At 38.8% G+C, this 13,744-nt stretch overlaps 1 protein-coding gene across 9 annotated transcripts in view; it reads left to right on the forward strand.

Annotated features, from left to right (window-relative positions):
* Window positions 1-4,114, forward strand: part of LOC311249179 (protein NLRC3-like) — a 31,124-nt gene extending 27,010 nt beyond the window's left edge. For 8 of the 9 annotated variants that reach the window (XR_014621126.1, XR_014621127.1, XR_014621128.1 and 5 more), the window contains 4 exons: window positions 41-214; window positions 2,087-2,260; window positions 2,357-2,456; window positions 3,257-4,114. Coding sequence is in view for 1 of the 9 variants with exons in the window: in XM_084340012.1 (XP_084196138.1) it covers window positions 41-214; window positions 2,087-2,260; window positions 3,257-3,263 (355 nt within the window). In the remaining 8 variants the exon portion in view is untranslated. The remainder of the gene's footprint in view (window positions 1-40; window positions 215-2,086; window positions 2,261-2,356; window positions 2,457-3,256) is intronic. The other variant, XM_084340012.1, reaches the window with a different exon arrangement.
* The last annotated feature ends 9,630 nt before the right edge of the window (window positions 4,115-13,744 follow it).

The raw sequence follows: 13,744 nt of genomic DNA on the forward strand, positions 1-13,744 counted from the left end.
ATAAATGGATTTTTATCTACATCATTTATTCTTTATTCAGATTGAGTGGCTGCAGTTTGTCAGAGATCAGCTGTGCTTCTCTGGCCTCAGCTCTGAAGTCCAACCCCTCCCATCTGAGAGTGCTGGACCTGAATAACAACAAGCTGCAGGATTCAGGAGTGAAGCTGCTGTGTGATTTTCTACAGAGTCCAAACTGTAGACTGGAGAGTCTGGGGTCAGTTCACTGACTCTGTTACTGCTAACTAATATTTGAGTTTACATTCAAACATAACTTACATTGATAAAGTTATAGATTTCCTTTGGGTCATATTTTAAATTTTCACAAACCAAATTTCTTCCACAGTCACAAAAGACTTCTGTTTCTTCAAGAAACTGTAGATAATGTTCAGTTAGTTCTCAAAGTTAATTAATGATTATAATTTAATCTGTTAAAGCAACACTAGGTAGTTTGGACTCATTAGTACCCCCAGCTGGTTGAGAAGCGCAATTGTCTGTTACCAGCGTCGTAAATACTATCGCTGTACGAGCATCCCTGGGGAAAATGAATACACGTGAATTTGTTGACGGAGCCGGCGAATCACGAAATCGTCTGAAAAAACCTCAATCGAGTGCGAACAACAAGCTAGATACAGAGATAGCAGTTGATAGTTTGTTAGCATATAGGCTACACAGCACATTAGCATGAATTATTCTCATACTGAGTTGGTTGTAGTGATTGCACCAAAAAGTTACTTCCAAAACACAACGCTTGGGCTTGAATGTGTTTAGTAACGTCCGAAAATATAACTATGTTTTCGGGAGTTAATCAATACAATTGCAAGTTGACGTTGTGTTTGGTGTAATAACTACAACCAACTCGGTATGGCAACAGTAAGTAGCATGCTAACGTTACCTCCCGACCACACTGTTCAACAATTACGTTGAATATCTCCATGAACTAAGGAATCTGCAACTTTTCAAGACAAGACGTTCATAGTGTTTTAGTAAGTTAGTCATCGTTTACAGTCACTACATGAAAACGTGCAAGCTATCGAAACGGACAGCATTAGATTATCTCCCGGCTTTATTATGGTTGTAAACTGTGGACAAATAGTGCCCCAATGAAAACCACGTAAAAACAAATCAACTCAAAGTAAAAGTTGGTAAGATATGTATATATATGACTTACAAATCCAGTAGCATCTAGGCTAGGTTGCCATCAGTCTTGAAACCCATTTCTTACTCAGCTCACGCCACCGAGTGTAAGCTGGTCCAATATTTATCTGTGTCCGGGCTCTATTCTATCACTTTCTGTTTTTCTTTTCTTCGCCTCCTCAGACAATACCTTCTTGGCTTTTTTCGCTGGCTCGGCCATGGCGTTGGTTTACGAAAAATTCAAGTAGCTGCTGGCTAAATCCACTGACAAATAAACGTGTGACATATGCCGTAAAGCAGGTCGCACTAGACACCTTTAGGTCAGACAGGTTCCTACCTGATCTGGGAAGTTACACAGTGCGGTTGCTGCAGGCGCGACCCCCCTCAGGCTGCAGAGACGTCACCATTCATCCTATTAACCGTTTTTCTACCACTTAACTGAGTTTAGAAACATTATTTTAAGGTCGAAAAACTACCTAGTGTTGCTTTAACTGAAGAACTGAAGTAACATTTGATTTAAATTGATAAAGTTGAGAAGCTGAAGTAGAAATATTTAGATTTCTGTTGATGTCAATGTGTTTTCACAAATAATGTCTGATCATTGATATTGATCCTACAGAACACACACAGATCAAAGCATATTTTGAAAAGAAGATGTTTAAAAGAAAATTCAGTTTTTCTCCTCTAATAACAGACCTGACTGAGATCAGCAGCATGTTATTAATCTGTGTTGACATGAACAGCTGTACGAATGTTGTGCTGACATGTCTGGATGATGTCTGTAGAAGGCTGATGATGATCCACAATAACACAATGACAAAGTCACTCTACTCATTTTAGAGAAAAGCTCATTGATGAGGACACAGTCATGTTGAGCTACACATTTAAAACCTGAACACATCTAATTGGACTATAAATTGATTTTTATCTCCATCGTTTATTCCTTATACAGATTGAGGAGCTGCAGTTTGTCAGAGATCAGCTGTGCTTCTCTGGCCTCAGCTCTGAATTCCAACCCCTCCCACCTGAGAGAGCTGGACCTGAGCTGGAACAACCTGAAGGATTCAGGAGTGAAGCTGCTGTGTGATCTGAAGGAGAGTCCAGACTGCAGACTGGAGACTCTGAGGTCAGTAGAGGGTTGGAGTCAGTTCATGCTGGTTTCAGCAGTATTGTACTAAACACAGTATCAAAGTAAAGATCCAGTATTTCCTGCTTTCCTCAGTGAAGCTGTGAGAGGAGAACGGTGACAGGCTTCATGATTGGACAGAAAGACAGAGAGAGAGCAGTCAGCCAATCAGACGAGCCAGAAGCTTGTTGTGATTGTGTGTTTGAGTTGATGTGAAGACTGTTGTTGTTGTATTCATGTCTACAGGAAATAAAGCTGGATCACAGCTGACAGCATCACAGGATGTATAGAGACAGTGTCCTCATTCATCAAACTGTCGGAGCATCAAATCTGATCTCAAAGTGTTTGTTCTCTCATTTCAACACTGAACAACTGATCAGTTCATCTTTGTCACAGCTCTCTTATTTCAGAGAACCATTATTACATTTAGTAACCATGTGGTCTGTATACGGACCAGAACCTCTGCTGAAGTCCACAAACCACAGCTGATGTTTTACTGTTCAGTGTAGGACCTTTAACGTTATATTTATATCTGCCCATGTGTCATTTGATTTGTCCAAATATTTTTATAACAGACTCCATATTTACATATTTGTCATGTGATGTTTCCAAAGTAGATGAAATATTTAAATGTGAGTGAGACTCTGGTTTTTAACAGCAGTAAATCATCATTAAAGTGAGCTGTGAGTCTCTCTCTGTTTCTGCAGTCATGATGCGTTCAGGGACTGTCAGCAGTTTATTTCCACTGTGTCCTTCAGTGAAACCTGCAGAGTAAACACACTTGATGTCCAAAGTGTCTGCAGGTCTGTGAGCTTCACTCCAACACGTTAACATGAGAGCTGAAAGGAAGCTGGCTACGCTACACAGCCGCTCCACTTGTGGTCTGAACAGGACTGAAGTCCTGCTGGTCTTTATATCACTGACTGACAGCTGATGGAGGGAGTCTCTGTCAACACTCATTTATCACTTCTACTGTCTCTCTGCTTCTCTCATCAGCTGGTGATCTCTGTCAGAGTGATGAGGAAGGTGGAGGTGTTGAGAGGATCAGCTGTGTCCTGATGATCCAGAGAGGTTGAAGCAGCACCATCAGCTGGTGGGTGGAGAGGCTCTGACTGGGCCGTGTTACTGGGAGGTGGAGTGGAGAGGAGAGCTTCATCCAGCAGTGACTGACGGACCAATCGCAACAAGTGGAGATGACTGTCAGTGCTGCAGTGTGAACTGCTCTGAGATCAGCTCCACTGTCACACACAATGTCCAGTCCAGCATCGTCCCTGTGTTCCTGTGGATGTGACAGAGTATCATCAGTGTATCTGGACTGCTCTGCTGCTGCTCTGTCCTTCTACACAGTCTCTGCAGACACACTGACACTCCTCCACTCCTTCTGCTCCACACTCAGACACCTCCTCCACCTGGAACCTGGATCTTTATTCTTTTATTCACTCACATCTTCGCAACACAAAGAGCCTCAACAGGTTAATCTATCGAGGCGTGTTTATCACCACATAATTGTACATTGACACTTTTAATTGGATATTTCCTTGGTGCAGTTAATCTCACATATTCCTGAGCAACATTGGAGATTAATGCAGTACTCTGTGTATACTGCCACTGAATAAGACATCAGTGATGTTGTAGATGTTCACTGACATTCATTTTAATGTTAAATCAACATTTTAACAGATGAATTTATGATGTAATAAATGATGGCATTGTTGTGTTGCTGTAACTGATGACCATGAAAGGAAGAACATGTTGATTTCACTGATGTTATTTAGTATTTGTATAGTTTTGTAACACAGTCTTCTCATATGTTGGAAATGTTGTAAAACAAACAAACAATGCACAAATATTAAACAGCAGAGTCACATATTTTGGTGGTAATGTCTTTTATTAATGCTTTAAATTCTGTCTCAGCTCTGCTTTGACTTGAATTGAAAAACAATGTTTCCATGTAGACAAAGTGAGCATTTAAAAAACTTGATGTCCTCACAGCAGAAACACACTTCAGATGTGTCCAACAACACAGAACAAGGTTGTGATGCACAGTTACAGTTTCAGTCCCACTGGGATCATCAATAATAAAACATAGGAGCATGAAAAAAGTGTGTAAACGTAGAAACCTGATTATATTTATTTTACATTATAAAGTTTTTAAGGGAAGATTTTTGTTTTCAGGAATATTTTGCTAAATATTGTCATTTTCCATCAGAAGAAATCAGCAGGAAAGAGCAGGAATCTGGAGACTTGGATCAGGACAGACGAGCTGTATGGGGCCATTTTATATCACAAATGTTTGGTGGAAACATCTGTAGGAGATACACTGTATTAAAGGCAAGGTATTAATCACTGAAGATTAATAAAACACTCGTTAATGGGGCACCACCTCCGATGTTTTGTCTATTTGAATAATCCGGAGGTAATTAATCAAATCCGACTAAACAAGGTTAACTTGTATCAATTTAAATCAATTTAGTTAGTCTCATAGCTGAATTAGTGACTTCTTTATACAGTTTCCTCGGTTCTCCACATCAAAGCAAGTAAGCACAGACAACGACGTACGGTTAAATATGTTTATTTACTAAATAAATCAAGGTGAATAAATGAAATGATGATTCAGACAACAATAAAACAAACAGAAATGTGAAGACTATGGTTAAAGTGACAGGATTATTTAAGGTGGATGAGCGATGGTAAAGTCGTGAGTCTGGGCAGCATTCAAATATTACGAGAGTAATTTTGATACTAACGAGACCCTAACCGGACTTGTCTTGTGAAAAGATTATTATGAATTAGGAATTAAAAGAACACCAACTCATGAACGTTTAGTGAAACGTGTGCAAGATGCTTAGCCTACTTTGTCTGAAGAGTGGAGAAGCCTTTCGCTTCGATCTTTCTGCCGGATTTCGTCTGAGGGATTGCTGGCTCGCGGCAGCTGCGGGTCCCGAAGAAAGAGGGAAGATGCGGTCGATCCGACTTCACAGCAGGCGGCTCTCTCTCGTCCAGGTGTCGGAGAGAGATCAGCTGATCCAGCGCTCAGCAGAGGATGGTCCGGTTCGACCTCACAGCAGGCGACTCTCTCTCGTCCAGGTGTCGGAGAAAGATCAGCTGGTCCAGCGCTCAGCCGAGGATGGTCCGGTTCGCTGCCCAGCGGGATGGTACCGCTCGTGAGCGTAGAGGGCAGAGTAACTTCAGCTTGGCACAAAGTCGCTGCAACAGGCAGTGACACTGCGCGTTTTGCTTGGCGTTTTTAGTCTTAAAAAAGACTGTTGTTTATCTTCACACTCTGAGTGGTGACTTTTAACTCTAATTCAACTGATATTTAACTTTCCTGACGAGGATAACGAAAGGATGACGCTGGCCTGGCGCTTCCTCAGTTGTTTCTCAATACAAGAATAATTAAACTGAATTCTGTTCCACTAAATAAAATAGTGATACTTAACAAAAATAGTAAGGACGGAACTTACTTCTATTAACGTCTAACAAAAATAAAAGCTCTTAAAGATTATCGCACGTGGTCGATTGTACGGAGATTTTTATACCTAGGAGCTTGTTACAAAAAGAAGCAAAGTAAAGTGTTGAAAAATTTAGCAAAGAAGAGAAAGAGAGAAGGAGAGGAGAGAGGAGAGAGGAGAGAGCGAGGGAGTTCTGTCCCTTGGTTTTAGTAGTCCCGACAACAGGCGGACCCAAAGGGGCGTACTGACCCCACTCCTAGTGTGGATGTTTTAATTCCACACCTTTAAACTTAATTAATTCCAACTATCAAGTTAACGCTTCGAAATCGCGCTTAGCCTTTCTCAGAACTTTACCATGGCAAAAGTAGATGGACTTTTGTGAAACAATAAGACAGTATGATCTGATTAAAATCATTGAACACTTAAATGAAATCAACACTGGATCAGAACATAAGAATACACTTGAAAACAACGTAGGACTGATGAAACTGGTCGCTTATACATGTTCCTTCTAGTGTTAGCTTAAGGCTTGTGAAGAAAAACATTTTACAGACTTTTAAATTGTAGTTTATAAACACGTTAGAAAACTAAAAAGATCTCCGACAGTCTAATCCAGTTAACCATAACTTACCACTAGATGGCACTGTGACTCCACCAAACACCAGACACCAGTGAGCATTAAGCAGGATCTCAGTCCATGTTCATCATAGAAACTTAGGAATTGGTTCAGTTGATGAGCTTATTTTACTGGATTTCAAATTGTAAGAATTAAACAGGTGAGACTCTGATTTAATGGTTAATTAGAAATGCTTCTGAAGTCTAGAGGAAACTCTGACCATTTGTTTGGAATGTACCAAAGATAGCACTGAAACAGATGTGTCGTTAATCTCTTCAAAGAGAGGAGGTAGAGAACGGGGGGGTTTCCACCATCCTTTTCTCTAGTGTGTGTATTGGAAAGTAGGGAGAAGAAGAACACGTTTGAGGGACAGATAGCACGATCGGTCCATCAGACGTGTTACCTAATTACAATTATAAAGACATTATATCACAAACAATTTTATCACAAACAATCCCGGTTCCTTTGGTTGAGGTTTAAAAGGAGAAGTAGCTTCATATGTTTCCTTCGTTTGACCTGTGTGAAAGGAATGTTCCTGTTGGTTAGGTCAAAAACAGTTCGTACAGGGGGTTACCATCGTAAATTAATTCAAACTGATTCCCTCTGGTGGTTTTATGAGAGAGAGAGTGTTGTTCTCCCTCCTAAGAGATGACACGGGGAGACATCCCGGCGTCTCCATCCTGATAACGTCCTCACACAGATGGAAAGTGTTAATAATGAAAAAAAACAACAGGGCCTCAGCAGGTCAAAGGTCCACATGAGAGCATTAGGCATGTTTCCCTACACATCGAACCTGTAAAATATATGGACATAAATGATGACAGATTGAGGGACAGCACAGTTTTGACTCTGTCATTTGGACACTCTGCTCAAATTCAGATTTTTTTTCCTAAAAATTCAGATTGATGTTTTTCCTCCCATCAGATTTTTCCGAATGAGGGACATTTTTCCCCCCACTCCGCTACAGGTTTTTTTTTTTCAGGTTTCGTCTACCTAGAAGGAGAAATTCTCTTAAAAGTTTTTAAGAAAAAAAAATCTTAATTATTTTTACTTCTAGAAGATGTTTTTCTTCCTGTTTAGATTGTTTCCCCACTCAGTACCAGTTTCACACATGAAAAGGAAATCTATGAAAACAAACACAAATCTGAATTTTTTTCCAGATTTGTTTTCCTGCTAGAAAAAAAAAATGGAGAATTTTTAATAATTTCCTTTTTTTTTTTAATTTTTAGAAAAAAAAAAAAAAAAAAAAATAGGAAAAAAATCTGAATCATTTAACTTCTAGAAGATGTTTTCCTCCTATTAGATTGTTTCCCCACTCAGTACCGGTTTCACACATGAAAAGGAAATCTATAAAAAAAGAAAATTAGACTTTGCTGTTCCTCTACGTGTTCCCTGGTGCAACTCGTTCCCTGGTGCAATTGTTTTTTGGAGTTTTTTAGAGGAAAAAGTACACACTTTAAAAAAGTACACACTTTAAAAAAGTACATACTTTAAAAAAGTACACACTTAAAAGTGTGCACTTAAAAGTACGCACTTAAAAGTACGTACTTAAAAGTACGCACTTAAAAGTACATTTATGTGTTCTCCAGCAGTCAAGTGTTCCTGGAGCCTCCAGGTGGTACGGCTCACTGTCAAACGCTAAATAAACTTCTTCAAACATTTGTTAGACATGTTAACGTGTGAAGTCCTGGTCAAACATCTCAGCTGAAAGTAAAGAAGCTGAACCTGACTTATTGGAAAAGCAGGAGAACATCGTGGGCCCGTAGTTCACTGTTTCCATCTATGAGACACCACATTAAAGGACGCAGCCCAAAAACTGAGGCTGCAGGCAGCAGGATTAGAACCAGCGCAAGATCCTCTGGTTACTACAAGCTCAGAACAAAACCACCTCACCACCATGTCCTCTTCACATTGAGACCTCTTCTCTGGGTGCTTTTCAGTCTCACTTTAGGTGTTGGACTTTGAAATTGACAGAGTCTCATGAGAATTGAACCATTGACCTGAGAAGTTCAGAGCCGTCCTCTATCAGCCTGAGCTGTCTGATAAGACAGGTGCACTGTTTCTCTCAGAGCTTTTCACTCTTTCCTTTGGACTTCAGCCTTCAAAATTCAACCGAGATCAGTTTCCTGAACCAGAGCGACTCAAGGATCAAACCCACGACCTCAGATCGAAGAGGCAACGTCTCTACACACTGAGCTACTCAGTCAGAATATCTGCAGCTTGTTTCTGGGAGTTTCTGACTCTGTCATTTGGACACTTTGCTCAAAAAATTCAGATTTTTTTTCTAAAAATTCAGATTTTTTTCTAGGATGAAGAAAATCTGAAAAATTCTGTTTTTTTAAAAGAATTTTTTAAAATACATTTTCGTTCCATGTGTGAAAAAGGAAATCAGATTTCTTTTTTCGTAGAAGATGTTTTTCCTCCTGTCAGATCGTTCGATCCAAAAAACAATTGCACCAGGGAACGAGTTGCACCAGGGAACACTCAGAGGAACAGCAAAGTCTAATTTTCTTTTTTTATAGATTTCCTTTTCATGTGTGAAACCGGTACTAAGTGTTCCCTGGTGCAACTAGTTCCCTGGTGCAATTGTTTTTTGAGTTTTTTAGAGGAAAAAGTACACACTTTAAAAAAGTACACACTTTTAAAAAGTACATACTTTAAAAAAGTACACACTTAAAAGTACGCACTTAAAAGTACGCACTTACAAGTGCACACTTTAAAAAAGTACATACTTTTTTTAGGAAAAGGGGAGTAGGCTCCGTAGAGCTGCTGTTCCTCTAAGTGCTGAAAGTCGTTCCCTGGTAGCTCCAATCTCCAATCTTTTTTGCCAAATTTTTTGAAAAAAAAATCTAAATTTTAAGGGAAAAACATCTGAATTCTTTTTCTTCTAGATGTCTTTCCTCCTACCAGATTGTTTCCCCACCCAGCAACAGTTTCACACAAAAACATCTGAATTTCTAGGGGAAAAAATCTGAAATTTTAGGGAAAAAAATCTGAATATTTAGGGGAAAACATTCTGAATTTTTAGGAAAAAAATCTGAATTTTTAGGAAAAAAACTGAAGTTTTTACTTCTAGAAGATGTTTTCCCTCCTATTAGATTGTTTCCCCACTCAGTACCAGTTTCACACAAAATGTCTGTATTTTTAGGGAAAAAATATGAATTATTTTTCTTCTATGTTTTTCCTCCCATCAGATTTGTTTTACACTCAGTATCAGTTTCATACATGAAAAAGAAAATCTATAAAGAAAGAAAATCTGAAATTTTTTCCAGATTTTTTTTCCTCCTAGAAAAAAAGATCTGAATTTTTAGACACAGTCAGCAAAGTGTCCAAATGTTACAGTCAAAACCTCCCAGAAACAAAATGCAGATATTCTGACTGAGTAGCTCAGTGTGTAGAGACGCTGTCTCCAAGATTTGAGGTTGTAGGTTTGATCCTTGAGTTGCTCTGGTTCAGGAAACTGATCTGGGTTGAATTTTGAAGGCTGAAGTCCAAAGGAAAGAGTGAAAAGCTCTGAGAGACACAGTTCTCCTGTCTGATCCGACAGCTCAGGCTGATAGAGGACTTCTCTGAACTTCTCAAGTTGATGGTTCAATTCTTATGAGACTCTGTCAATTTCAAAGTCCAACAACCAAAGTGAGACTGAAAAGCACCCAGAGAAGAGGTCTCAATGTGAAGAGGACATGGTGGTGAGGTGGTTTTGTTCTCGGTTGTCAGAGGATCTTACACAGGTTTGAATCCTGCTGCCTGCCAGTCTTTATTGTACAATCATGAGATGTTCCTCCAGCAGCTGGCTCACATCTTTGATTCTCACAACATTATGATCATAATGTATTTATGTGTTCAGCAGCAGTCAAGTGTTCCTGGAGCCTCCAGGAGGTACGGCTCACTGTCAAACGCTAAATAAACTTCTTCAAACATTTGTTAGACATGTTAACGTGTGAAGTCCTGGTCAAACATCTCAGCTCAAAGTAAAAAGCTGAACTTGACTTATTGGAAAAGCAGGAGAACATCGTGGGCCCGTAGTTCACTGTTTCCATCTATGAGACACCACATTAGAGGACACAGCCCAAAAACTGAGGCAGCAGGTTCTGGCAGGCAGCAGGATTAGAAACAGCGCAAGCTCCTCTGGTTACTACAAGCTGAGAACAAAACCACCACACCACCATGTCCTCTTCACATTGAGACCTCTTCTCTGGGTGCTTTTCAGTCTCACTTTGGGTGTTGGACTTTGAAATTGACAGAGTCTCATAAGAAATGAACCATCAACCTGAGAAGTTCAGAGCAGTGCTCTATCAGCCTGAGCTGTCTGATCAGACAGGTGAACTGTGTCTCTCAGAGCTTTTCACTCTTTCTTTTGGACTTCAGCCTTCAAAATTTAACTCAGATGAGTTTCCTGAAGCAGAACGACTCAAGGATCAAACCCACGACCTCAAATCTTGGAGGCAGCATCTCTACACACTGAGCTACTCGGTCAGAACATCTGCAACTTGTTTCTTGGAGGTTCTGACTCTGTCATTTGGTCATTTTAAAAAAAAATACATTTTCTTTCCATGTGTGAAAAAGAAAATCAGATTTCTTTTTTCCTAGAAGATGTTTTCCCTCCTATAAGATTGTTTCCCCACTCAGTATCAGTTTCACACATGAAAAGGAAATCTATAAAAAAAGAAAATTAGACTTTGCTGTTCCTCTAAGTGTTCCCTGGTGCAACTCGTTCCCTGGTGCAATTGTTTTTTGGAGTTTTTTAGAGGAAAAAGTACACACTTAAAAAAAGTACATACTTTAAAAAAAAGTACACACTTTAAAGTGTGCACTTAAAAGTATGTACTTAAAAGTATGCACTTAAAAGTGCACACTTTAAAAAAGTACATACTTTTTTTTAGGAAAAGGGGAGTAGGCTCCGTAGAGTTGCTGTTCCTGTAAGTGTTGAAACTCATTCCCTGGTAGCTCCAATCTCCAATCTTTTTTGCCAATTTTTTGGAAAAAAAATCTGAATTTTAAGGGAAAAACATCTGAATTCCTTTCTTCTAGATGTCTTTCCTCCTACCAGATTGTTTCCCCACCCAGCAACAGTTTCACACAAAAACATCTGAATTTCTAGGGGAAAAAATCTGAAATTTTAGGGAAAAAAATCTGAATATTTGGGAACTGAAGTTTTTACTTCTAGAAGATGTTTTCCCTCCTATTAGATTGTTTCCCCACTCAGTACCAGTTTCACACAAAATGTCTGAATTTTTAGGGAAAAAATATGAATTATTTTTCTTCTATATGTTTTTCCTCCCATCAGATTTGTTTTACACTCAGTACCAGTTTCATACATGAAAAAGAAAATCTATAAAGAAAGAAAATCTGAAATTTTTAGGGGAAAAAAATCGGGATTTTTAAGAAAAAAATCTGAATCATTTAACTTCTAGAAGTTGTTTTTCCTCCTATTAGATTGTTTCCCCACTCAGTACCAGTTTAACACATGAAAAGGAAATCTATAAAAACAAATGTGAAAATTTTTCCAGATTTTTTTCCTGCTAGAAAAAAAAAAATCAGAATTTTTAATGACATTTTCTTTAAAAAAAAAGAAAAAAAAAATTAGGAAAAAAAATCTGAATTTTTAGGGAAAAATCAGAATTTTTAGGAAAAAAATCTGAATAATTCATCTTCTAGAAGATGTTTCCTCCTATTAGATTGTTTCCCCACTCAGTACCGGTTTCACACATGAAAAGAAAATCTATAAAAAAAGAAAATTAGACTTTGCTGTTCCTCTAAGTGTTAGTGGTGCAATTTTTTTTTGGGAGTTTTTTTAGAGGAAAAAGTACACACTTTAAAAAACTGCATAGTTCGAAAAAGTACACACTTAAAAGTGTGCACTTAAAAGTACGCACTTACAAGTGTACACTTTAAAAAAAGTACACACTTTTTTGAGGAAAAGGGGAGTAGGCCCTGTAGAGTTGCTGTTCCTCTGGTAGCTCCAATCTCCAATCTTTTTTGCCACATTTTTTGACAAAAAATCTGAATTTTAAGGGAAAAACATCTGAATTCCTTTCTTCTAGATGTCTTTCCTCCTACCAGATTGTTTCCCCACCCAGCAACAGTTTCACACAAAAACATCTGAATTTCTAGGGAAAAAAATCTGAAATTTTAGGGAAAAAAATCTGAATATTTAGGGAAAAACATTCTGAATTTTTAGGAAAAAAATCTGAATATTTGGGAAAAACATTCTGAATTTTTAGGAAAAAAATCTGAATTTTTAGGAAAAAAACTGAACTTTTTACTTCTAGAAGATGTTTTCCCTCCTATTAGATTGTTTCCCCACTCAGTACCAGTTTCACACAAAATGTCTGAATTTTTAGGGAAAAAATATGAATTATTTTTCTTCTATATGTTTTTCCTCCCATCAGATTTGTTTTACACTCAGTACCAGTTTCATACATGAAAAAGAAAATCTATAAAGAAAGAAAATCTGAATTTTTTTCCAGATTTTTTTTCCTCCTAGAAAAAAAGATCTGAATTTTTAGTAGTCAGCAAATTGTCCAAATGTTACAGTCAAAACCTCCCAGAAACAAAATGCAGCTATTCTGACCGAGTAGCTCAGCGTGTAGAGACGCTGTCTCCAAGATTTGAGGTCATGGGTTTGATCCTTGAGTCACTCTACTTCAGGAAACTTATCTGGGTTGAATTTTGAAGGCTGAAGTCCAAAAGAAAGAGTGAAAAGCTCTGAGGCTGATAGAGGACTGTTCTGAACTTCTCAGGTTGATGGTTCAATTCTTATGAGCCTCTGTCAAGTTTAAAGTCCAACACCCAAAGTGAGACTGAAAAGCACCCAGAGAAGAGGTCTCAATGTGGAGAGGACATGGTGGTGTGGTGTTTTTGTTCTTGGTTGTTAGTAACCAGAGGATCTTGCACAGGTTTGAATCCTGCTGGCAGCCAGTCTTTATTGTACAATCATGAGATGTTCCTCCAGCAGCTGGCTCACATCTTTGATTCTCACAACATTATGATCATAATGTATTTATGTGTTCAGCAGCAGTCAAGTGTTCCTGGAGCCTCCAGGAGGTACGGCTCACTGTCAAACGCTAAATAAACTTCTTCAAACATTTGTTAGACATGTTAACGTGTGAAGTCCTGGTCAAACATCTCAGCTCAAAGTAAAGAAGCTGAACATGACTTATTGGAAAAGCAGGAGAACATCGTGGGCCCGTAGTTCACGGTTTCCATCTATGAGACACCACATTAGAGGACGCAGCCCAAAAACTGAGGCTGCAGGTTCTGGCAGGCAGCAGGATTAGAACCAGCGCAAGCTCCTCTGGTTACTACAAGCTGAGAACAAAACCACCGCACCACCATGTCCTCTTCACATTGAGACCTCTTCTCTGGGTGCTTTTCAGTCTCACTTTGGGTGTTGGACTTTGAAATTGACAGTCT

The sequence above is a fragment of the Pagrus pagrus genome (assembly GCF_965226575.1).
Source record: "Pagrus pagrus genome assembly, chromosome: 20".
NCBI lineage: Eukaryota > Metazoa > Chordata > Actinopteri > Spariformes > Sparidae > Pagrus > Pagrus pagrus.